Here is a 25,244-nt window from a genome sequence, read left to right as displayed (position 1 = left end):
GTAGATTATTATAGTGTTTGGATTGAACTGTGTACTAGTATAATGTCTGGAGAGCTTGATTCCTTTTTACCTCTGTCACCTGGTAGCAGTTCTGTTTCATTGGATAATTCAGTTTTATCCCTCTGGGCTTCAACTTATTTATCCATAAATGAGGAAGTTGAATTATAGTTTCATTATACGTGCTATTTTTATGGAGCTGTAATAAATTCATTAAGTATTGAGCATCAACTCCTTTTCAGTTTGTAAGAATTAAACTTATGCTCTGGTGGAGGAGAGAGTTACACTTCGGGTTCCATGCAAGCAGAGGAGGGTGCAAATACTAGTATCTTCAGTAAGAGTTGGTCAAGTGAACAGGGTGAGGAAATTATAGACTGTATAGAGCAGCGGTTCTCAACCTGTGGGTCACGACCCCTTTGGCGGCCGAACGACCCTTTCACAGGGGTCGCCTAAGACCATCCTGCATATCAGATATTGACATTATTATGATTCATAACAGTAGCAAAATTACAGTTATGAAGTAGCAACGAAAATAATTTTATGGTTAGGGTCACAACATGAGGAACTGTAATTAAAGGGCCAGAAGGTTGAGAACCACTGGTATAGAGATAGCGAGGAAGTGTTTTACATTTGGGAAGCTGCAGTTAGTTTGTGTGGCACTTAGTAGTTAGCATGGGTGTATGGAGGAGTAGCAAGACATTAAACATTGAGGTACATGGGAGCCATATTGTGAAAAATACACGCTTTAAGTTAAAGAATGAATAACCATGGAAATGTTTTTTTAGCATTGAAAGGAGGTGGCACTATAACAGTTAGTTGAAATGGATGCAGAGTCAGCAGTTAGGAAAGTGGCAGTCCAGATGAGCCAGTATGGAAACATAAAGTAAGGGCAGAGAGATGACGTGTAGATTGTAGAATAGGTCCTTTAAAATGCATGGCTTCATAAGGTCTGTGACAGCCCTTCAAGTGTATGTAAGATATAGTATGTGAATGCGTTTTTCTTTGGAGAGGGTCTATAAATTTCATCAGATCATATAATTGGGCTATTAAGATAAACATATATTGTAGAGAAAATTGATAGGATGACATTCCACAGACTATGATATTTAAATAATTTTACTTTAATATTAGTGACTAATCTAATTTCTTTTTCACTTTTTATAGTGGACAGGCCAAAATCTCAGCAAGTTCGAACCTCTAGTACAATAAGGCGAACCTCTTCTTTGGATACAATAACAGGACCTTATCTCACAGGACAGTGGCCACGGGATCCTCATGTTCATTACCCTTCATGTATGAAAGATAAAGCTACTCAGGTAAAATAAGCAAACCAAAACCAGTTTTACTACTCTGCAGTTATTCTGTTTTGATCACAGTAAAGAAAATGTAATTTAATAAAATATTCCCAAATTTGAAATAATAGTACATTCAACCAAAGAAGAAAGCCATTTCTTTTAATAAACTTTAGACTAACTGTTTCTTGTCATCTGGGTTTTTAAAATTTTAAAATTCTGTAATATTTTAAATATATTAAATATATGACAATTTTTAGACTTACAGTTTTAAGAATTGCTTTCCAAGAGAAATTAATATAATGATTAGTAACTATATTATAAAATGTAATTTTTGAAATTATTTCAATATTGGAAAAATTTATAAAATATTAACACATGGCTAAGAAAATTTATGTTAAAGGTATTTTGGGTGTTTTTTCTGATTAAAGAATGACGCATTTAAATGTGAGAGAATTCAAAGGAATGAGAACATTTTCGGCTTTGTAGCTTAGGAAAATAGAAGGATTAGAGTTTCATGTCTGAAGAATGAGGGAAGAGAAAAAAGGGGGGGGGGGGGATTTTGGACATGATCTATGAGGATCTTCTCAATTTTTCTAATTTTCCCAGACAAGCTTGAAACCATGAAATTAGCTTCTTTATCATCCATCCTATCAATTCTGCCTTTGTAATATTTCATGCCACCCTCAGTCTTTTGCTTTTCATTCTTAGTTTTGTGAGCAAAAGGATCAGTTTGATATGGTAGGCAGTGGGATTCTCAAGTGGAAATAACTAGCAAAATTTAGAGATGTGAGCCTGGACACTTAGAGGTAGACACAGATAATTCAAAACCATCTTCCTGGAGGAGTTGGGTTCACAAGTGTCATGATGTGTAGATGTAGAGTGTAAAGAAATTGGGTCAAAGGACTGAGGACTTTGTTTTTGGAGATGCACACAAGGGAAAGGGAGAAAACTAATGTATTCACCTGGAAGCAATAAGAGAAGGGAGTTAACATTTACCGACTAAGTACCATGTGTTATGTGTTTTATGTCCTGTGTTTCATTAAATTCTCACAATAACATTGTAAGACTACACAGATGGAGGAAGCAGAAACTCAGAAGTTAAGTGACTTACTATCATAAAGCTAGAAAGTGTTGGAACCAGGTTTTTAAGACACGTTAATTTGTCAACCAATCTGAGCTCCAATTTTATCTGCTAGTAGGATAAATGGAATAATGTGCATGCGTGTGCGTATCCCCTAGTAGAATAACTGGCACTGTACTTAGAAATAGTGGGTGTTGCCCTAGCTGGTTTGGCTCAGTTGATAGAGAGTCGGCCTTTGGATTGAGGGGTCCCAAGTTCAACATGCCCAGGTTGCAGGCTCAGGCTTGATCTGCAGTGAGGGGTGTGCAGAAGGTAGCCAATCGGCGGTGATTCTCTCTCATCATTGATGTTTGTATCTCTTTCCTCTCCCTTCCTTTCTGAAATCAATAAAAAAATATATATATATTTAAAAATAGTGGGTATTCTTTTTAGATTTAAAAAACCCTACCATTTATTGAATATGCTTTATGCTGACACTATCCAGAAACATTTTCACAAAATGAATAACATAATTTATTCATATTTCTTCTCTGAGAAAGAAGAGGAACCAGAGAAAGAGCAAAAGCTAAGAGAACAGAAATAGTCTAGCCTTAGAAGCCAAAGGGAATGCTGTTCTAAAAAAGGAAAATTTTTAACAGTATCAGGTGCTAAAGAGAGGTCTTATAGAATAAGGACTAGATTTAGGGATTAAGGGCATATTGTTTTGGAGTGTATAAGAGGGTAGAAGAGGAAGCACAGATATTTGGGAGTTAAGAAGAGAGTGATGTGGAGATAGCGTGAAAGGGTGCTGGGTAGGTTTAAACCTCTCTGTTTCTTTGTGTGATGGAGTTAATGTAACCAAACTCACGATAATGTTATATGACTAAATATGATGTTTAAAAGTGAATATGGCAATACACATGTGAGGTTATTAGTGGCAGATATAGACAGGCCCAGTTGTAACATTTGCAGGGTATGGAGCAAATATAAATGAAGACCCATATACCAAAGATGTTTAACTTAAACTAACAAACTATTACATAAAATATATTTATCCTTCTAAGTTGACAAATAAAATTTCCTATGCATCTTGACATTCAGGTTTGAGCTAAGATGTCCTATGTTCCTCAGAGTTACATGCCAGAATGTATCTACAAGGGCCAAGCCCACTTCACCTTCTGAGCTTAAAACCCAAATCCCTGTTTATCCTGCACACCATTCTGTACCCTGAGGGTTGGTTTTACATATGTGTCCTCACATTCATTTTTATGTACACTCTCTCAGGAAGTGAGGCCAGGGAATAGATCCTTGCAGACCCTGGAAGCCAGGCTTGCTGCTGTTTGGGCAAGGAATTCCTAGGTCTGGATTACATAGAGCATCGTCTGTGGCAGAGGTATGGGTTCATGGTGAGCAGATCTCCTTGGTCCCAAGGTCTCTTCACCCTGTGGGTAGGGGCGTAGCTTGGAGAGAGCCAGTGCTGTTCCCCTAAAGCTTGAGGTCCAGGTTAGGGGCTTTTCTTGCCTGGTTCTGCGTGTAGGCCATTTGAGAAATTGAAAGGAAGGCAAAATATAGGCCTCATTTTACAGGTGAGATACTGAAGCTTAGCGAAGTTAAGTAATTTGTACATGTTTATATATCTAATAAATAGGAAGAGATTTGAACCCAGATTTGGTTGCTTTACATATCTTTTTTTCTTCAGTTCCCCACTGCCTCTTGAAGTAACCACTGAAGTATATAGCATTTAGCCTCATGCTTGCCTAACAAGCATACAAAATAGTTTTGGCCCCAAGTGTATATTAATTTAATTGAAGAGATAAGGGATAAACATGAGATGGTTTTTATTGTTATATTCATCCCTCCTGGATTCACTCTTGAATTCTTGGGATGGGAAGTAGAAGTTTTTGTTTATTTAGCAGGAATTAGTGGAGGGCAGGTGGTACAGTCAACTTGCCTCAGATATTATTAAACATCTGGGTTCGCTGATATTTTCTTCCTGTAATATTTCAGTATTTCAACTACCTTAATTATTGAGGGTTAGAAATAAAATTCTTTATGTTTAATATATTTATACTTAGGGCCTTTAAAAAAGAAGTAGCATAGTGTCTTTAAAAAGACTGTGGACTGGGGGAAGGTCAGTTGGGGAAAAAAAAAACGAGACATATGTACTACTATCTGTAATACTTTAAACAATAAAATAAAATTAAAAAAAAAGACTGTGGACTTTGGAGACAGATCCTGTGTTCAAACCAAGGCCCAATGTAAGGGAACTTTCTGGGATGATGGGAATGGATATCTTGATAGTCGTTGGTTACATGGGTGAATGCATTTATTAAAATTTAGATCCAAGTGTATACATGTTCATTTTATTATATATTAACTAAAAATATAGAACATAAGTATTGAACTCTCATAAGATGTTTAGGGATGAAGTATATTGCTGTCTGCAATTAACTTAGAAATGAATAAAAAGTAAGTTCAGTTGATGGATAGATAAGTGATAAAGGAAATATAGCAAGGATTTGACTATAGAATATAAGATGTTGGCTTTATGAGTACTCCCTAAGCAGTTTTTTCAGCTGTTGTGTGTGTTTGACTTTTTACAAATAAAATGGTGGGGGAAAAGTCATGGTCCACTGAGTCATTCACACAGTGGAATATTGTTCATTCATAAAAAGAATAAAATCCTGTTATTTGTGATAACATGGGTGGACCTTGAAGGCATGATGCTAACTGAAATAATTCAGACAAAGAAAGACAAATACCATGTAATCTCACTTATACATTTAATCTAAAAACAAAACAAAACAAAAAAACCACCAAGCTCATACAGAGAACATATTGGTGGTTGCCAGAGATCGGGGATAAGGGGTAGGTGAAATGGGTGAAAGATGTCAAGAAATGCAAACTTTCAGTGATAACATGTAAGTCTCAGGGATGTATAATGTATGGCAACGATAAATAATAATACTATACTGCATATTTGAAAGTTACTAAGGATAGTTATTAAGTTTTCATCTCAAGAAAAAATTTTGTTGCTATGTATGGTAACAGATATTAACTAGAATTATTGTGGTGATCAGTTCATAATATATCAAATCATTATATTGTGCACCTATAATTGATATAATGTATTTCAGTCATACCTCAAAAAAAAAAAGCTAGTGCACTCACTCTGACAAACACACATGCTTATTTCAGTAACCATTTTGCTTGATTTTCAAAATGAGGAGTGGTTTTTTTATAGGCCAAATGCCATTTCACATTGAAATGAAGACCTTGTTTTGATTCATAACCTATAACATGTTGAATTTCTTTGATTATTTAACAATTGGTTATGATTACATTTATGGAATAAATGCTTTTGGTTTATGGAGTTCTTTTTTAATATGATATTTAAAAATCAGTAAAATAAAGTGTTAACATTTATTATATTTGTTTCAATATTCAGAAATAAGGTCTGCAGTTTTTTCTTTTTTCTAATGTAATCCTTAGATTGGTGATATACTTGCTTCATAAAATGATTTTGCAAGATTTCCTTCCTCTGTGCACTGGCATGGTGTAAATATTATCTCAGTTATCTGTTACTTGGGTCTGAAAGAATTTTACTTATGAAGTTGACTAGACTTGTAAATTTGGGTAGTGTAGCTCTCTAGTAAATCTCAATTTTTTCCATGGCTCTTGGTCTCTTTTAGTTTCTATTTATTTAGTTCAATTTTTAAATTTATTTTGCTATAATATAATCTATATCATCCAGATATTCAAATATATTTGTATAGAGTTTCATAAAGTACTCTCGCATAATTTTTTAAATTTCTTGCATATCTGTAGTTTTTTCTCATTTTTAATATTGCACATTTGTATTTTGAGTGGTTTAATTTATTAGGTTATATAGTTTTTCATTTTTTAAGGTGTTGAACTGATTTTTCCTGTTGTTTTTGTTTTCTAGTTCATTGTCCTCTGACTTTGTTCTGTCATTGCCTTTCTTCTGCCTTCCTGGAATCTATATTGTTCTTTCTCTAGATTCTGGAGATGAATGCTCAGTTTTGGTATTTGTGATATATCTTGTTTAGTAGTATATGTGTTTTATGCCAAGACTTATCCACTGAGCTCAGCTTTGGCCAGTGTATGTTTCTGCTATCTATATATTTTTAATATTATGCAATTTTCATTTTTAATCTTGTTTAACATATATATGAGAGCTTTTTGTTTTTGTTTTTAAATTTCTAAGTGGTTAAAGTTTCTTTCCTAGTAATTTAATTTCTACTTTTATGGTATTATAATTAGAGCATAGAATTATAGATCTTTGGAAACTTCATTGAAATTTTTTGTGTAGCCTAATATATGATTCATTATTTTCTTAATGCTCAGTATTTGAAAATGTGGTATAGTCTTTTCTTTTAGAGATACAATTCATTGCATATTAATTCAGTCTTATTAACTATATTATTTAGTTTCTAAATAGCACCCTTTTTATTTTCTTTTTTTAGTTTTAAAAATATATTTTTATTGATTTCAGAGAGGAAGGGAGAGGGGAAGAGAGAGATAGAAACATCAATGATGGGAGAGAATCATTGATCAGCAGCCTCTGGCAAAACCCCCACTGGGGATGGAGCCCGCAACCCAGGGATGTGCCCTTGACCAGAATCAAACCTGGGACCCTTCAGTCCGCAGGCTGATGCTCGATCCACTGAGCCAAACCAGCTAGGGATAGAGCGCCCTTTTCAAATGTTTGTTCTGTCTTGAGCTGGCTGTTGTTGAGTTAAAATTTCTGTTGTCTGTTTTCAGTGGTCAGTGCCTTATATGTCTTGATAATATTATAGATGTTTAAAAATGTATGTGCGTTATATCTCTCTATGATTGGCATTGTTTATTGTTATAGAATACTCCTTGTCTTGATTGTTTTTCCCTGAATATAACCTTTTCATGATATAAAAAATTTAGTTGCTTATATTCCTAATGTCCAGACAGCCATTTTTAACATTTTGATGTATATACTTTTATATTTTAATTATTTACTTTTAAGGAAATTAAAAAACATCTTAAAAACAATTCAGATGATACTGTAGGTAGTTTTGTATAACCTTCTTAACTTAATAAAGTATTTTCCCATCCATTAAATATTCCTAAACATATTAAGTCCCCTTTTGCCTGATTTTTTTTGCTCATTCAACTGAAAAAAAAAATTATGGATTTACTTTAAAATTATTTAGAATTCCCACCACTATTTATATTTCAAAATATCTCTTTCTAAAATCTTTTTCTTTTTGTATGTATTTGCTTACTAAAGTGGGATTGTAGCCCTTGCCCATTTGGCTCAGTGGATACAGCCTTGGCCTGCAACTAAAGGGTACCTGGTTTGATTCCGGTTAAGGGCACATGCCCAGGTTGCGGGCTGGATCCCCAGGAGGGGGCGTGCAGGAGGCAGCCAATCAATGATTCTCTCTCATCAGTTATGTTTCTCTCTCTCTCTCTCCCTCTTCCTCTCCCTCTCCCTCTGAAATCAATAAAAATATATATTTTTTTAAAAAGTGGGATTGTACTCCACGTGCTGTGTGTTTTTTTGTACTGTTATAAGAATGTGCCACAATTTTAATTTCCCTATTAATAGATATTTAATTTATTTCAAGTGCTTCTTTTGGTGTACATCTCAGGTTAATTCTTGAAAATAGAAATACTGTGAATATGTTTAAGGTTGTTGTCACATTTATGATTGCTTTTTCTCAAATTAACATTTCTTATAGAGTGAGGCAAATTATTTCATTTTATCATGTCTAACACAAATGAAGTATTTGATTTCTGTGTTATTTCCTGTTTTCAAAAAATTGCAGTCCAGAAATTTACCACCAACACCCTCCCTCCCCCTTGAGATCTGGAAATAGAAATATAGCTACTGTATACGTTCCCTGCTTAATAATCTAGAAAATCACATATAGTTACTTCACAGACCTTCATTCAATTGTGTGGAACACATTGAGGGGTAAATAGACATGGCTTTTATACTTTTTACTTATAAATACTCAGACAATTAGTCCTTCCTAGGGACTGCTGTTTAATGTTCCTCAGTAAAGAAAAATCTATCCCTCTGGAAGGTGGGGGAGGGTGGATGGGTGGGAGGTAATCAACCAAAGACGTTGTATGCATAGATGCATAACCCATGGACACAGACAATAGGTTGCTGAAGGCCTGGGGTGGGGGGCAGGGGTGGGCTGAAGGAGGTCAATGGGGGGAAAAAGATTTATTAAGAAAAAAAAAGAAGTTGTCAACATACTATTTAAGGACTCACGTATGACTAAAATTCATGGACAGGCAAAATGAGGAAATCTTTTAATAAACATTATGTTCTTAATTGAAAAATGTGAAATATACTCCATGTTAATAGAAAATTTTAAAAAAGAAAAATCTCTCCCTCTCAGTATAACTTTCTGCGTGTCTCCAAACAATATTTATGTTAACTTATGTTAATTTCTAAAGATGTAATTAGATACAAATTAATGTTTTACTTGTTACTGATATTAGCCTACAAGAAAAATGAGTGGTTATATATATGGTCAGCATGTCACTTTGAGTGCAGGATCTGTTTCTTATTCATTTTTATTTCCTTAGTCTAACAGTGCTTTTCAGACCTTGGCTTGCCTCAGAATCATCTGGAGAGCTTGTTAAAATGCATAATGCTGGACTTGATCTAAGAATTCTCGATTTAATAATTCTGGGATTGAACCTGAGAATTTGCATTTCTACCATGCTCCCAGATGAGGCCAATTATGCTCAGCCAGGGACCACTGGATGAAACTAGCCTAAAATAATGAGCACATAACTTGGTATAGAAGTGGAGCATGCTAAAAAATTTTTAAGTGCTGCTAGCACTGAATTCCTCATGCTGTTTTCAGCTGAACTGTTCTTTCTGCACTCTGTTTTCAAGTGAGGAGGCTATTTATATTTATATTTGGTTATAAGACTATATTTACATACATTTACTAGAAAAACAAAAGATAGTAATATTAGAATCATAATGTTTTTGTGCTCCTTTTTAAAGCATCATCAGGATAAACTTCAAAATTAGCTTTTAAATTAAAAGTTTTTAAAATTTTTATTAGGCAAACAATGTATTTATAAATAATGAACAGTTTGTCATTATTTATTTTAAAACTTCTTTATAAATGAAAATTAGTCTATAATCATAATTAATTACTAGTTGAAATATCATTGATTCTCAAGTAATTCCACTTCATTTCTTGCCAGGTTTATCAGTACTTTGCTACTAAGGGTCATATATTTAAGTACTGTAAAATAATTAAGTCAATAATTATATTTCCACAATAGATTTTAAACTGCAGTAAATTTCAAGAGTAAGGATGAACTATACAAAAAATAAATTTAAAAGTTTTATATAAGATTTGTTTAAAGAATTAAATAATACTCAGAGAATTTTGTGAAGTACTAATTCATTTGTTTTTGTAAGTTTTTTTTGGAAGTGGCTTTAGGCTCTTACATATTGACAGTCAATATTGAAAAACAGTATTTTCTTGCTATGAGTTAGTTGACCTGTTTTGAAATTGATAACCCAAGGAAGCAAAGCTGCCTTTGCTAGTTTATGAATAAAGATAAAATAACAAAAATACCCAGGATTCATATCTGATATTTGAATACCAGACTCAGGTCTGGTATTCAAAATATACAAAGAATTCATTTTTATGGCCAAGTAGTATTCCGTTGTGGAAATGTACCACAGCTTTTGTATCCACTCATTTACTGATGGGCACTTGGGCTACTTTCAAATCTTGGGTATTGTAAGTAATGCTGCAATGAACGAATTAGTGTTTCAGGGGTTTCTGTGCATGTATTCCCAGATTGCAACAGCATGGGTGGACCTGGAGAGTATTACACTAAGTGAAATAAGCCAGTCAGAGAAAGACAAGTACCATATGATTTCACTCATAAGTGGAATTTAATTAACCAAATAAACTAACAAAGTGGAGACAGACTCATGGGATAGAGAACAGCTGTTAGAGGTGAAGGTGTTGGGGGCTGGGTGAGAAGGGTGAAGAGACTGAGCAAAGAAAAAAAAGATTCTCATGGACACAGACAATAGTAAGGGGGTGGGGAGAGGTAGAAGAGGGTAAAGAGGAGATCAACAGTGTTGGAAGGAGACTTGACTTGGGTGGTAAATGCACAATATAATACATGGATGATGTATTGTAGACCAGAAACGTATATAATTTTATTAACCAATGTCACCTTTATAAATTCAATAAAAAATAAAACATACCAAGAATTCTTAAAACTCAACATAAGAAAATAACCCTTTTTTTTAAAAAAAAGGGGGCCAAAAACCTTAATAGATATGTCATCAAGGAAGATGGCAAATAAGCATCTGAAAAGATGCTCTACATCATACATTGTCAGGGAAATGCAAACTAAAATAGTAATGAGATACCACTTCATACCTGAGTTAGTTTGATCTGTTTTGAAATTCAAACACTTACACCACCAAATGCTGACCAGGATGCAGAGCAACAGCAACTCTCATTCATTGCTAGTTGAAATGCAAAATGGTGTGCAGCCACTTTGGAAGATAGTTTGGCTGTTTCTTACAAAACTAAACATGCTTTTACCACACAGTCCATCATTCATGCTCCTTGGTATTCACCCAAAGGATTTGGAAAACCCGAACATGGATGTTTATAGTAGCTTTATTCTTAATTGTTAAATCTTGGAGGCAACCAAGATGTCCTTCAATAGGTGATTGGATAAATAAAGTGTGGTACATCCAGACAACACTGATGGCTTTTTCATAAGAAGTTATATATTATGTAAAGTCATGGGTGTAGCCTCAACATAAGTGATGTTTTTTTAATGTGTAATAGAAATAGTTTTTAGAGCCATATATATTTACTGTGATAATCTTTACTGTTTGTCTTTAAATAGTGGTTTTTACTTTCCCTAATTTACATTACACCAAGAGTCCTCTCATGTATTAAGAATGATACTTTAATATTGTTAGTTTTTTTTTAGATCTAGCTACTAAATGGTCTTACCATTTGGTACTTAATGTTTTGTATTACATTTGGATGTTTCATTAATGTTGATTTGAAAAACAATGTTTTGAGTAACTTAGAAGCATCTTTAATTGATCATGTCTAACTCAGAATATGATAGAATGTTTTAAACATTACACAGGGTCATGAAAATCTTAGCGTTTAAGGGATTTTAGTAGTATAGCTTCTTAATTGGTTTTTTATGAAAATTTTGAAATATGTTTGAGTTGCTGTGAGAATAAGGAGTAAAGACAAAATTTTTTACTTTGTTTTGTTCAAGACACCTAGCTGTTGGGTGGAAGAGGGAGCAGAAGAGAGGTCACATCAGCGTTCTGCGTCATGGGGGAGTGCTGATCAACTGAAAGAGGTAAGGTATTTCTGATTGTAGTCTATAGCCTATTTTTATCCTAGCAAATTATCTTACCATTTCCTGAATATAATGGTACTTTCTTTCAGAGTTTAGGAGTTGCCCTCCACGTTTTGGTGAAAAAATCCAAGTTTACCTTATTTGTGCTCTTCATGTTCTTTATAAATGTTTGCTCTGCAAACTCTCAGCTTTTGCCGTTTTCAGAATGAATTCTTATTTTATTTATAATTGCTATATCTTCTTCCTTTTGGTTATCTTTTGTTCCCACTTCAACTTTCTTGTTTTTGAGTTATAGCAATGAGAACTGTAGATCATAGTTTTCTACAATGGTAGGAAAGGGTTTTCTGCTTCTAATAACTTTTTCATGATAGCCAGCATATTGTTGCCCTTTGAGACCCAGTAGTACAGTGGAATTCATATCTTTTATAGTTTTTATTCTCTTATTCATTATGAATAACCCAAGTTGTGATCATCTTTATGTATATTTTGGGTTATTTTCCTGATAGTGTTATCTTTTATCTATCTAAATTCTTTTATTTTCATAGAAACTGAATTGAAAGGTCATCTAGTCCAGTGGTCACCAACCTTTCGGACCTCATGGACCACCAGCGGTCCTCGGACCACTGGTTGGCGACCCCTGATCTAATCTATCTTCTATGTAAACACTCTTTTTAAAAAAATGGTCCTCTAGTGTATTTTGATCATTCTTGGTGAGAGAAGCTCCTCACTTTGCTAGAGAACCAAACTAGTTCAGTTGTTTCAGCTTAAGTTGTTAAATAGTTCATGTTGTACATTGAACTCAGAATTATACCCCTTAGTTTTGACTCTGCTTTCGGTATCATTGTGTAAGACAACTTTAAATATTTAAAGACTAGCAATACGTTACTTTTCTCCAGGATAAACATTGACATTTCTCTCAAATAATTTTTATATATGCCATAGTTTCCATATCTTTTAGTATCATTTTAATATACTATGGGCTATCAGTATCTTGCATATACTATGGTATTTCTATAATATTAGTATTATAGTTTCTCTGTAATATTAATGTAGAGAAATCCTCAACTTCTGTCTACCCAACACACAAATGCATGTACACAAAATCAGTTTTTCCCAGTAGCAAGGAAGAAAGAAACGAAGGGAAGGAGGGAGGAAGGAGGAAGGAAGAAAGGAAGGAAAGGAAGGAAGGAAACTGGTTTAATATATCTAAAGTAGCTACATATCTATGCATAAAATACAAATACCAAAAAAGTGAACTTTCAGTTTTATCTCAGAAGTCAATACAATCTCAAAGTAATAGCCAAGATTTGGTATGATTGAACTTTGGATTGCAACAACCTAGGATATGCATGATTGAAAAAGGAGTGGCTAGCATTAATTACTGAGTGGGAGATTTGATTGCTCTCCCCACAAAGCAACCATAACACTGGCTAAAACAAATAATTCAGTATTCTGGAAATCAACAAACAAATTGAGAAGTTTTGTTCATGAAAAGTACTGAACTCATGGCAAGAATAACAAGTTTGTGGTGTTCTTATCTGGTGCTACTCCTTTCCCCCTTCTTACTCATCCCCTGCTTTGTTGGTGTGACATTTCAACCAGGATGGAGCAGGCTTTGAAAACCAGAAGCTTTGCTGCCCCTACTGCTGACAGAGTACTTGATACAGAGTATTGAAGATTAAATTCGTAATCTTAGTTGCAAATGAACAGGGAGAAACAATGGCTCCGCTAGTCTGAGGTGGTAGTCCTGTTTCTGGCAAATAGAGAGATTTTATCGAGTTGTAAGAGGCAAGACAGCCACAGGGGCTTGATAAGTTCACCACATATCCCAGCTTGACTGGATATGCACAGCAGAAAGTGAAGTGGGCCCAAACCACCCATGCATCACTGGTCAGAGGAGACTATAAGTGCATAGAGAGGAGATTCAAGCAGGCCTAGTGATAATAAAATTTGGGGCCAACTTGTAAAGGGCTCAGACTTTGCGCTACTCATTCTATACTCAAATTACATCTGAGAGTAGGAGCCTTACTGGTTTGTAACACTCAGTATCTTTATTAAGATGGTAATTCTTCCAAAATCGATTCATGGTGATCACCATTAAAATTTCATACTTTTTGTTTTGGGCAGGAATTAACAAGGTAATAACCCTAAGATTTACATGGAAATGCAAAAGACCTAGAATGGCCAAAATAATTTTGAAAGCAAGGAAAATTTTGGGAGGATGTACATTACACAATTTCAATACTTCTTATAAATGTACATTATAAGAATGCAGTTGGCAAAGAATTAGCATAAAAGAAGACATATAGATAAATGGATCAAAATTGTGAATCTAGGAGTAAACCTTATATTTATAGTCAGTTGATTTTATTCAACAAAGTTAACAACACAATTCACTTGAAAAGGACAGTGTTTCCAACAGTGGTACTGGGATCATTTTATATCCATATATAAAGAAAAAACTTAAGCCCTTAAATGAACTCAAATGGATCATAGTTCTAAATATAAGTTCTAAAATTATAAAACTTCTAGAAGATCTTGGATTAGGTGGGGCATTCTTAGGTGCAACACCAAGAGCAAGGCCATAAGAGAAAAAAATATGAATTGAACTTTATTAAGATGAACATTTACACATGACTAAGAGCATGCACAGACAAACCCCAGACTGGAAAAATATTAGCAAATTATATATTTGATATAGGCCTTATCCACAGATATATAAGGAACTCATGCAAATTAATAATAAGACAACCCAATGGGTAATACACTTGAATGGAAGTATTTTCACCAAATATTTATGGGTGCCAAAAGGTATTCTGCATCATTAGTCATTAGACAAATGTAAAATTAAATCATTAAATACAACTACACACCAACTACAGTGACTTTAATTTAAAAGACAATGTTAAGTATTGAAAAGGATGTAAAGAATCTGGACCCCTCAAACATTGTTGGGAATATAAAGTGGTACAACGACTTCGGAAAATAGTTAGCCAGTTTCTTTAAAAGTTAAAACATCAACTTAGCATATAACCCAGCAATTCCATTCCTAGGAATCTGTATAATAAAGATGAAAACACCTGTGTACTTTAAGATATACACTGTTATTTATAGCAGAGTTATTCAGAACAACTAAAAACTGGAAATTATCGATCAGTTAGTAACTGGATAAATAAAATGTAGTATATTCATGCAGTAGCATACTATCTACACTAATAAAATAGAAACATGCAAATTGGTGTCACTCTGCTATGCCCACCAGCCAATCAGAGTGACTATGCAAATTAACCCAACAAAGATGGCAGTTAATTTGCACACGCAGGCGGGAGCAAAGACTGAAGGCTCCAGGCCGGAGTGAAGACTGAAGACTGAAGAGGCTTGGCTTCTCCGATGTGGCCGCACCAAAGGCCTGGGTCTCGGGTGCCAGAGGAAAACCGGTGCCAGCGGAAAACCTGTGCTGGCAGCCAGGGGAAGGAAGGCCTATTGTGCGAATCTTCATGCAACGGGCTTCTAGTTCAGCAATAAAAGGAAACAATGTACTGAATACTAATGCATGCTACAGTGTAAATGAAATTCAAAAAGATTTTACTAAGTTAATGGTCAGCAATTTTTTTCTGTAAAAGGCCAGATAGTAAATATTTCAGGGTTTGTGGGCCATATTATCTTTGTTGCAATTACTCAGCTCTGCTATTGTAATGTGAAAGCAGCCACAGACAGTATGGAGTGGGTGTGGTTATGCTCCAATAAATTTTATTTACAAAAACATGTGGCAGGCTAGATTTGACCTGCAGATTGTAGTTTTTCTAATCCCAGTTAAGTGAAAGAAGCCAGATGAATAAGACTACCTATGATATGGCTCCATTTATATTGAAATGCCAGAAAAGGCAAATTTATACAGGAAAAAAAGAAGCCCATTAGTGGTTGCATGTGGCCAGGAGTGGGGCTGGGAGAGTGGTTATGGGCTACAAATAGACTCAAAGCAAATTTGGGGTTGATGAAATAACTCTAACTGCATTGTGATTGTTATAGAACTCTGAAAAGTGATTAAAAATTACTGAATTTTACCCTTCAAATGGATGAAGTTAAGGGAATGTAAATTATATCTCAGTAAAGATGAAAGAAAAAAGGAAAAAATATAAGACACTGGTGGCTTTTTTGTGACATGTCATGAAGGTATTAAATTCTGTATGATACATATAACTATGGCTAGAAAAAGTATAGGAGTATATGGATGAAGACTAAAAGTAAAAATAAGAATTGGCATTTGAGAAAATTATGAAAAATAAGAGCTATTATTAAAATAATAATATTTTTAAAAGTTATATACTATAATGTTTTTAAAAGATGACTTGAGCCCTGGCCTGGTGGCTCAGCTGGTTAGAGCATCATGGCATACGCCAAAAAGGTTTCAGGTTTGATTCTCGGTTTGGGTGAATATGGGAGGCAACAGATCGGATCGATGTTTCTCTCTCTCTCCCCCTTCATCTCTCTCTCAAATTAGTCAAATGGATGAATGGGAAGGAAGGAGGGAGGGAGGGGAAAGAGAGAGAGAGAGAGAGAGAGAGAGAGAGAGAGAGAGAGAGAGAGAGAGAGAGAGAGAGAGAGAGAGAAGAGAAGAGAAAGAAAAAGAAAGGAAAGAAAGAAAGAAAGAAAGAAGAAAGAAAGAAAGAAAGAAAGAAAGAAAGAAAGAAAGAAAGAAAGAAAGGAGGAAGGGAAGGAGGGAGGGAGGAGGGAGGGAGGGAGGGAGGGAGGGAGGGAGGGAGGGAGGGAGGAAAGGGGAAGGGAAACGAAAGGGAAGGGAAAAGGAAAGGGAAAGGGAGGAAGGGAAGGAAAGAAGGAAAGGAAAGAAAAAAGAAGAAAGAAGAGAAGCAAGCCTGGGTCATGTTTGCTGTGGATTAGGGAGGCTTTTTAAGCCAATTTTAAGAGAGTATAGATTCCTACACATTTTAAGAGCGCCAAATGTATCTTTCAAATAAATAGTGGGATATTGGAATGGAGCTGTTTGCATAAATAGAGATCTAAGACTATGTTTGTAGGTAGTAAAACTGTACCCGAAATAACCCCATGTGACATTGTTGGTGTTTTCCTATGGGCCAGAGAGACAGCTATGTAAAAATGGAAATAGTAACCATATGTTGTATGTGTACATGGCATCTGGACTAGAGCTCTACCCATGTGGGACCAAGGCCCCAGTCATACTAATTTAAAACCTGCTCTGGAGCTATGCAACTCCAGAGGCCAGTCTGAGCAACCATGAAGTAACATAGCAGGAAAGAGCTCACCAAGGACAACACTCCCACGTAAGGTGACCTTGCAGACAAGTATTTTAGGGAATGTAAGGAAATCTATTGCCATAACACACAGCAGATATATTAAATAGAATCCTGTACATCTGAAGAAATAAGGATAAGAACACAGTCCCAAAAATAACGTTAAAATAAGAATTTATAATTTCAAATAAAACAGTAACTTTCAATGAGAATAGGAATAAATAAGAACAGGCAGAATGATAAAGGTCCATTTGAAAATCTTTTAAGTAACGAAAGTTGGTGAAATAAAATACTGTTTACTGGATCCAAAGGACATAGCAGAAGAGAGAATTAGTGAATCAAAAGACTCAACTGAGAATTGAAAGTCAGGATGAGCAAATCATCTAAAATATAGAAGAAAATGATAAAGAAGTTTTAAACATGAAAGAGAAGTTAAGAAACATGGAAAATAGATTTAGGAGTTCCAGAAAGTAAGAATAATAAGCATCAGGGAAGAGAAATTTTTTAAGGATGAAAATTTGCTAGATTTGAAGAGCCATGTATATCTTTATTTTGAAAAAGCCCACCAGTTCCAAGGAGGAAAAACAGAACAGTGAAAAAATTCCAACCTTTAGGTCTAGTGTATTGGAATTATAGATCAAGGACACACACACACACACACACACACACACACACACACACATTTGGAAAAAGGGCAGAGTACCTACAAAGAAATGTCAGATTATCAATATATTTATCACAAACTATTATTGATGTCAGTATACAGTGAGTTTGTGGTTTGTGTCTATGTTAAGAAAATGAGTTCAAGAGAAGCATCATTTTCCTTTAAGAGAAGATTACTTTTCTTCCTTTAGATTATGTTTACTGAAGGGTTGCTGGTCCAACCTTTATTTACATTTTGCAAACCAAAAAAGTACAAGTGTACTTTTCCATTGGTTAGATATGTGGTTCCCTGTTTATATAAAACAATTTAGAATTAATGTACACAGCATAACTAGAGTTTAAAAAGTCTGCTAAGTAAATGATAAAGATTTAATTAATACTTGTCACTTTTTATGGTACTTGATTTCTACACATTTAATAGAGATAAAAGAGAATAAAGGTAAAATTTTAAGATTTTTTTTTTAGCAAACATCATCAGCCTTTAGTGGCACTGCATTTATTCATGGAATAATGTCAGATGAATAAGACTCTATGCTCAGTATTGTGTAAAGCATCTAGAATTTCAAAAGAAACAGTAGATAACAACAATCTACTTCTTAAATAGCTTAATTACATATTAGGAAAAGCAGCTAAGACTTTAAGGAATAATCACAAAAAGACTTTATATTAACTCTTATTGTCCTTGTTCAACGAGAGAAGAAGGGATATAGTTTGTGATAAATACATTTGTTTCCTGCCCATAGTTCAAAACTATATAATCTGATCACTTACACTCCTGCAGTCCCTTCAGGTGAGCTTGCTTTCCAATCTCTTGCCATAGTCAACGCTTCTAACTTCTCTCATGGTTATATTGCTCGTCTTCTCCCAAATAGGGCCTTCTACAGCTGGGTGCCTTCATGGGTGAAGGGATCCTGGAGGCTCCTTTTCTGTGCCTTGCTCATCTCCTTCCTAATTCCATAGCTCCTGTTTCCAACCCCTCTGGAGTTGGAGCGTGGGGGAGAGAGGGAAAGGTAAGGGGAATAGATATGTTCCTATTTGACTGGTACTGTTGTAAGACGCCTTGACATTCCCTGGGCTTGACAGATTCTTAAAACTTCTTTTTGTGACTTCATGGGTTCTTTGGAATTCCTTGTTGCTATACATCTCTTACCTTTAGTTCTGTCTTAATGGGTTAGTGAGTCTCTTACCTCTCCTTGGCCTCTAGAATTCTAGACCTAGATTTCACATTCTCAGCTGCTGACCTCCTTCACCCTTCTAGGTGGCTTTCTTACATGGACCTAAGACAACCCTCCACAATGACTCTCATGCTCATTTCCCAAATGGTTCCTGGGAAACTCACATATTTTTTGTCTGGTTAATGTCTGGAGCTTATGCTGATTCAAATGCTACAGTAAAACTCTGTTATCCTAGCTCCACATTTTGAGTATCTGGAGTGGGTATCAGATACGAATTCATCATGACCCCTTATCTGTGGGGAACATACATTAGTCATTCAAGTTGTCCCATTAAAACTCCTCTCCATTTGAGGCAAAGGAGAAAGTATATCTTCTTGGGTCTTGGATTTTATTTTTTTCCTACTTACAGCCTAAAAAGCTGTTTTTACTGTTTCATGGATGCTGGCAGAATCATGAAACTCCTGGTTTAGAGACAGTGGACTTCAACACAGCAAATATCAAGACTATCAAGTTGGCATTTGTTCTCCTGACCCTGCAGTCACATGGGGGAGATGGGGAGGGCCCAAATGGATGCCTGCCCATGCAGTAGATCCCATTTCAGAAGAGAGAGACAGAGCTGGGGGAATCCACTGTTTTTATAGTAAGCAGTAAGCAAACCTTTTGGTCCCAGAAGGTGTCATTCCCACAGAAAACAAAAATGGTACATGTTGTATTATTGTTTTAATTTTTTTTTACTATTCATGATTTTGATAAAGATAAATTGAAAAAGTCCTTCAGTGGAAATAAGGAAAAATCATAGGTTGCTTCTTTATCTTAGTCCTGCTCTCATTAGTAAGATAGTTTTTCTTAGAGGGAACCATCTGTAGAAGTAAGGAAAATGATTAGGTATAATTCTCATTTCTAATAAAATAACAATTATTCATTTTATTTATTTAAATTTTTACTTATTTATTTTTAGACAGGGAGAGAAACATCGATTTGTCATTCCACTTATTTATGCATTCATTGGTTGATTCTTGTATGTGCCCTGACCAGGGATCGAACCCGCAACTCTGGCGCATCAGGACGACACTCTAACCACCTGAGCTACTTGACCAAGGCCAATTATTAAGTATTATTGATATGGACTTCCCTTTTTAAATAAGAAAAATAAAAGTTTCTTATAGTTTTACTAAGAGTATACCTTTCACCCTAACATTCTCTTAGTATTGGTATTTAAATTTTTTTTTTTTATCATACTATAGTAGGCGAAAATATTGCAATAATATTTTCTCTGGACCTAAAAGACAACAGAATGGAGAATTTTGATTATCCAGTTGAAAGCAAATGAATTGTGTGATGAACCTTTTAAAACTATATACTTTTAATAAGGTCTCTTTCAATCCATATTGAGTTATAAAGATGTTTTACAATTTTTCATTATTTAAAATTGTATCCAATAGGCACAGTTTTTAAGGTCCTAAATACTGCTTATCAGAAAAATAGAAACTTATCAGTAGGTTAGTATGTAGTCAGTTAATTGCTTCATCACATTTTTGTTCATCTTTATTCTATTTTCACATCTTGCAATATCTCCAACATTAAGAAAGGAAGTTACTTTGCGAAGTGGTTGAGATTATGAGCCAATACATAGTGACTGGTAGTTATTGCAGTTGAACATTAACCTGGTATTACTTTCAGTACTGTTGGTAGGAAATAAAAAGAAGTTACGAATTAAAGACTGAAGGACCAGGCCTGCCATTTATTAGCTGTGTTACATTGGAAAAGGTATTTTACTTTTTAGTGTTTCCTGGTCTGTAAAAGAGATACAATAAATCTGTGGGATCAAGCAGGTTTGTGAACTAAGTAAGTGTATTTTTAAATGTTAGTCTGGTATTGTTAACATGCCTCTGTTGAAACTTGTGCTTTGTAGGTAGTTGTAAATACACTTCTATATTAAAACTTATTTTATATGTATAAAGAAGATACTGGCTGTATCTTTGGGGATGAATTTGTGTGTGGGAGTATCTTTTTCTGTCTGTTCCTGGGCAAGCATATCTGTGGGTATGAAAGGGTTGATGTTTGTGCAGGTAACCTCTCCTTATGCATGTGTGTGTGCTCCTTGTACATGCTCGTTTGTGCATGCATGTGCCTGCATTTGCTCATTTGATTATCATGGGTTGAATGAATAGCAAATAGTTCATTTGGGTTTTCCTGTTGGCACTTTAAAGAAAAGCAGGAAGACAACACTGATTATGCATATTTATGGAAAGACAAAGTTTTAAATTTTTAGTTTTAGTGTTAGATTAGGTGGTGTTGCATTTTAAATTCCTCTGAACACTGTCAAGGAATATAATATTAAAAATTTGTTTTTGACTACAGGACCTTTCTTTTGAGACACTTTATCTTTACAAGCACTAAAGTTGGTCACACATTCCCTTTTTTTTCCATATAAAAAAGTGAATAACAGCTTGAGATTCATGACCTCTCACTACATTTTTAAGAAAATTTCTTAGGTAAATAGCTTTAATAATTGGTTTGGTTTTTTTGTTTTGTTTTGTTTTGTTTTGTTTTAGTTCAGGTGTCAAATTATCATTTCCATTTGTATCTTTGTCTTCACTTTTTATAAGATTTCTTTATCTCCTGGTGAGTTATTAACTTGATTCTTTAAACAATAGTGAATAGTAGTTAAGATAGCAAACTCTGGAACTAGACTTCCTAAATTTAAATATTTGTTTCACCACTTCACTGTGTGACTTTTAGCGAGCTCTTTAATCTTTCTACCTCTCATTTTCCTCATCTATAAGATGGGGATAATAGTAGTACCTATCTCATCTGCTTTTATTGAAAAATGAATGAGGTGATTCCCGTAAAAGCACATGTGCCTTTTTTTCCTGGTTGTAAACCAGCTCTCTTTTCTTTTTTTCTAAAAGCCTTAAAATCCTGCTTTTTCTCCTACTACCTTTTAAGATTTCTCATTTCCCTGGCCTGCGGAATAGAATTATTCTGACAAACAGTGCCTCAAGCAGTTATTTAAGGCTGAATTTACTTTAGTTTTATTTTGTTTTTAAATGCTAACAATAGTATGTTGGGGTGCAGGGGGGAGGGGGGACTAACAAGACAAAAATAGCAAATAAACAAGGATGATGTTATCAGGTTTTCAAACATTTACAATAAAGTGTATTCCTAATTCTCAGATTTTAAGTGGGGCCAATCCTTGATTTTCGTTTATCTGATTCCACAAATGTTTTAGTCATTTCTTTGTATGTATGCTATTTCTTCTGCCTACAATGATTATTTCTTCTTTTGACCCAGGATCACTTATTCATTAACTTTTTAAAACTTTGAAGCTTATGTGCTTGGGACCTCTTTCATGTTGGGATGTCAGACTACCGATTCCCCACAGGCCGGGCCGAGGGACCCTACCAGTGCACAAATCTGTGCACCGGAGCTCTAGTTGACATATAACATTGTATAATTTTAAGGTATATAATGTAATCATTTGATATATGTATAAGTTCCAAAATCATCACCTCACACAGTTACAGTTTTTTATGTATTGTGAGAACTTTTAAGATCTCTCTTAGCAACTTTGAAATCTACAATATAGCATTGTTAACTGTGGTCGCTTGCTGTACATTACATTCTCAGAAATGACTCGTCTTGCAACTAGAAGTTTGTACCCTTTGACCAGCTTCACCCATTTCCTGCCCCCACCACTCCATCTCTGGCAACCACCAATCTTCTCTCTGTTACTCTAAGCTTTTTTTTTTTAGATTCCACATATAAGTGAGATCATACACTATTTTTCTTTGTCTACCTTATTTTACTTAGCATAATGCCCTCAAGGTCCAGTCTTACATTTTTTTCTTAAGGTCACAGAATAGCTAATGAATATTTAGAAACACAAAGGAAGATTAATCTATAGTTTAGTTTTAAAAATTCAGTCAGTATAACTCAGTAAAGTTGTGTGGTCATTTCATCATAGTAACTGGGGTAGGTAGGCTCACCGAAGTGAGGACCAGGAGCTTCTGTGTGATGCGATGGAATGTGGGCTTTAAGGAGGCTGTCTCAGGCAGAGGATCAGAGCTGTGCATGAGGCGGGAGGGGTGTGTGTATGTGTGTGTGGGTGGGGGGGGGGGCGTGGAGTTACGGTTTCCTTCTACACCTCCCTCCCAAAGGAAACCTTTGTGTCTACTCTCCACTGGTGCTAAGGTCAGGGAGAAGAGGTGGCTTTGGCTGTAATGTGGTCTTGAGCATCAAAGGGAAAAGAGAAGACAAATTCTAAGTAAAAACCCTGGAAGGTGAGAACATTTGCAGTTTTACTATGTAGGTCTGCGCCTCTTCTGAATATGGTGTAAATAACACAGGGACCTCCTGTGCTCTGAAGCAAAGGGGGATTTTTGGTGTCTTGCTTTTGTTTCATAGTTCTTGACAAAAAATTTGTAAATGTTCTGAGTATATATCTATATATATAAAAGCCACCGGAACGACTGGAACAACAGGTCACTATGACACGCATTGCAGCCAGCCAACTGGCCTGATTGGGGGCAGGGCTGGCCACCCAATCTCCTGCAGCCTCTCCTTCCCTGGCCGGCCCCCATTGGCCCAATGAGGGTGTATTGGAGCCCACCCATGCATGAATTCGTGCACCAGGCCTCTAGTGTATATATATTTAGGAAGATGAGCTTCACTTTTACTCTAATCTCTGCTGAATTCTAAATAAGAGCATCACTATGTTATATTCCAAAAATGAACAGTATTGTCTGAAAATTATAAGGTTGCATAATTTAAATTGGTATCTCTGCAAAGTAAGGTGTGTACCGTGATGTATACATTTTGTTTTCAGGGGTTTGTTAACACATTAAGCACCCTGTCAGTCACTGGTGACTGACACTATACTTTCTGCCCAGAAGATAAAACAGGGTGGGCACTTAAGGTGTTAAAGCTGTTTAGGACAAAAAGTTTTCTGGCTTATTTTGATGTTGCAAAGGCCTTTATTTTTGTTTGTTTATTTTTAAAGATATTTTTAAATGGAAAAGCACTAATTGCTTTGATTAATCTCTAAGCATTATGGGCTCTTCTATATGAACTCTGGCTGGTTTCAAAATACCAATAAACATCATTGATACTCAGAAAACACTTAATTTTATGTCTCTATCCTAATTAAATGACTTGTACAATTTGAAATTCTGTATTTTTGTCATAGTGAATAAACTGTCTTGATTTATAGTAATTACTACTAATTTTTATTCCTTTTCCAATGAAAATTAACGTTCTTTAGAAGAAAGTTACCTCATTACAACAGCACAAGAAACACATAGACAATCATATTTGTATATCTTTGCAAAGATGTTGCATGAAAAGCCCATAAGCTACAAAGAGATTTAAGAAAAGTAAAGGGATAAGTGGATCTTACTATAAAAGAAAGGATATAAATTATTCCTTTGGTTAAGTGCTTTATTTCTTTCCATGCTGTTTCTCTTCTATTTGCCAAAAGTAAAAATGAATTTTCCCTGTAACCTATATACTTTTTCCCTTGAGCTTTAATAACAACTGTCTTTTTTGCTTTTTATTGTCATGGTTATTAAAGGTAAATATTCAGCTAATACTAAAATATTTTGTCTTTTTGCTTTACTGTATCTCTTTGAGGAAATATATTTTACAGACTTTACTTTGTATTTACACTTCAGCTAGTAGGTAACATAAAAGTGGTTTTTCAGGTATAACTGTTAATTGAAGTAATATTTTCATAAATAATGCCAATATTAAATAACTTCCCTCAAATTGCTAATGATACCCTTTAAAATGCCCAGGAATATTTTATTCCTGGTCTAGCACATTTTAAGCAGATTGTACTTCACCTAAAATACATTTGTAATTTAATGATTTCCAAGCCATATTGTAGTCAGTGACTTTTCTTTAGCCTGTGAGTGTTACCATTACATTTAGGGGAATAACCCAAAGTTATATTTGTTTTTTAAAAGTTGTGTGATTAGAGCCAGGTGTCTGTCAGTGAATGAATGGATAAGGAAGATGTGGTATATACACAATGGAATATTATGCAGCCACGAGAAGGAAAGAAATTCTGCCATTTGCAGCAACATGGATGAATCTTGAGGGCATTATGCTAAGTGAAATAAGTCCTATAGAGAAAGGCAAATACTGTATGATATCAATTGTATGTGGGACCTTAAAGAGCTCAATTCATAGAAATAGAGAGGAGAGTTGTGATTATCAGAAGCTGGAGGATGGACAAAGTGGGGTTGGTCAAAGGGTCAGCACTTCAGTTATAAGATGAATGGATTCTGGGGATCTAATGTACAGCATTTTCATTATCTATACTAATAAAAGCCTATGTGGTCGTCACGCCCTCATGCTGTGACGCCCTCATGCCTCAACG

The 25,244-nt window shown here is 35.0% G+C and overlaps 1 protein-coding gene across 1 annotated transcript in view; it reads left to right on the top strand.

Moving 5' to 3' along the window:
• Window positions 1-25,244, top strand: part of GLCCI1 (glucocorticoid induced 1) — a 78,788-nt gene that overhangs the window by 30,568 nt on the left and 22,976 nt on the right. The window contains exons 2-3 of the mRNA XM_036328062.1: window positions 1,162-1,313; window positions 11,668-11,754. Of these exons, the coding sequence (XP_036183955.1) occupies window positions 1,162-1,313; window positions 11,668-11,754 (239 nt within the window). The remainder of the gene's footprint in view (window positions 1-1,161; window positions 1,314-11,667; window positions 11,755-25,244) is intronic.

The sequence above is a fragment of the Myotis myotis genome, unplaced genomic scaffold (assembly GCF_014108235.1).
Source record: "Myotis myotis isolate mMyoMyo1 unplaced genomic scaffold, mMyoMyo1.p scaffold_m19_p_11, whole genome shotgun sequence".
In the NCBI taxonomy this organism is placed as follows: Eukaryota; Metazoa; Chordata; class Mammalia; order Chiroptera; family Vespertilionidae; genus Myotis; species Myotis myotis.
The sequence above is the reverse complement of the archived record's forward strand: the minus strand, read 5'-3'. Positions and strand labels throughout refer to the sequence as shown.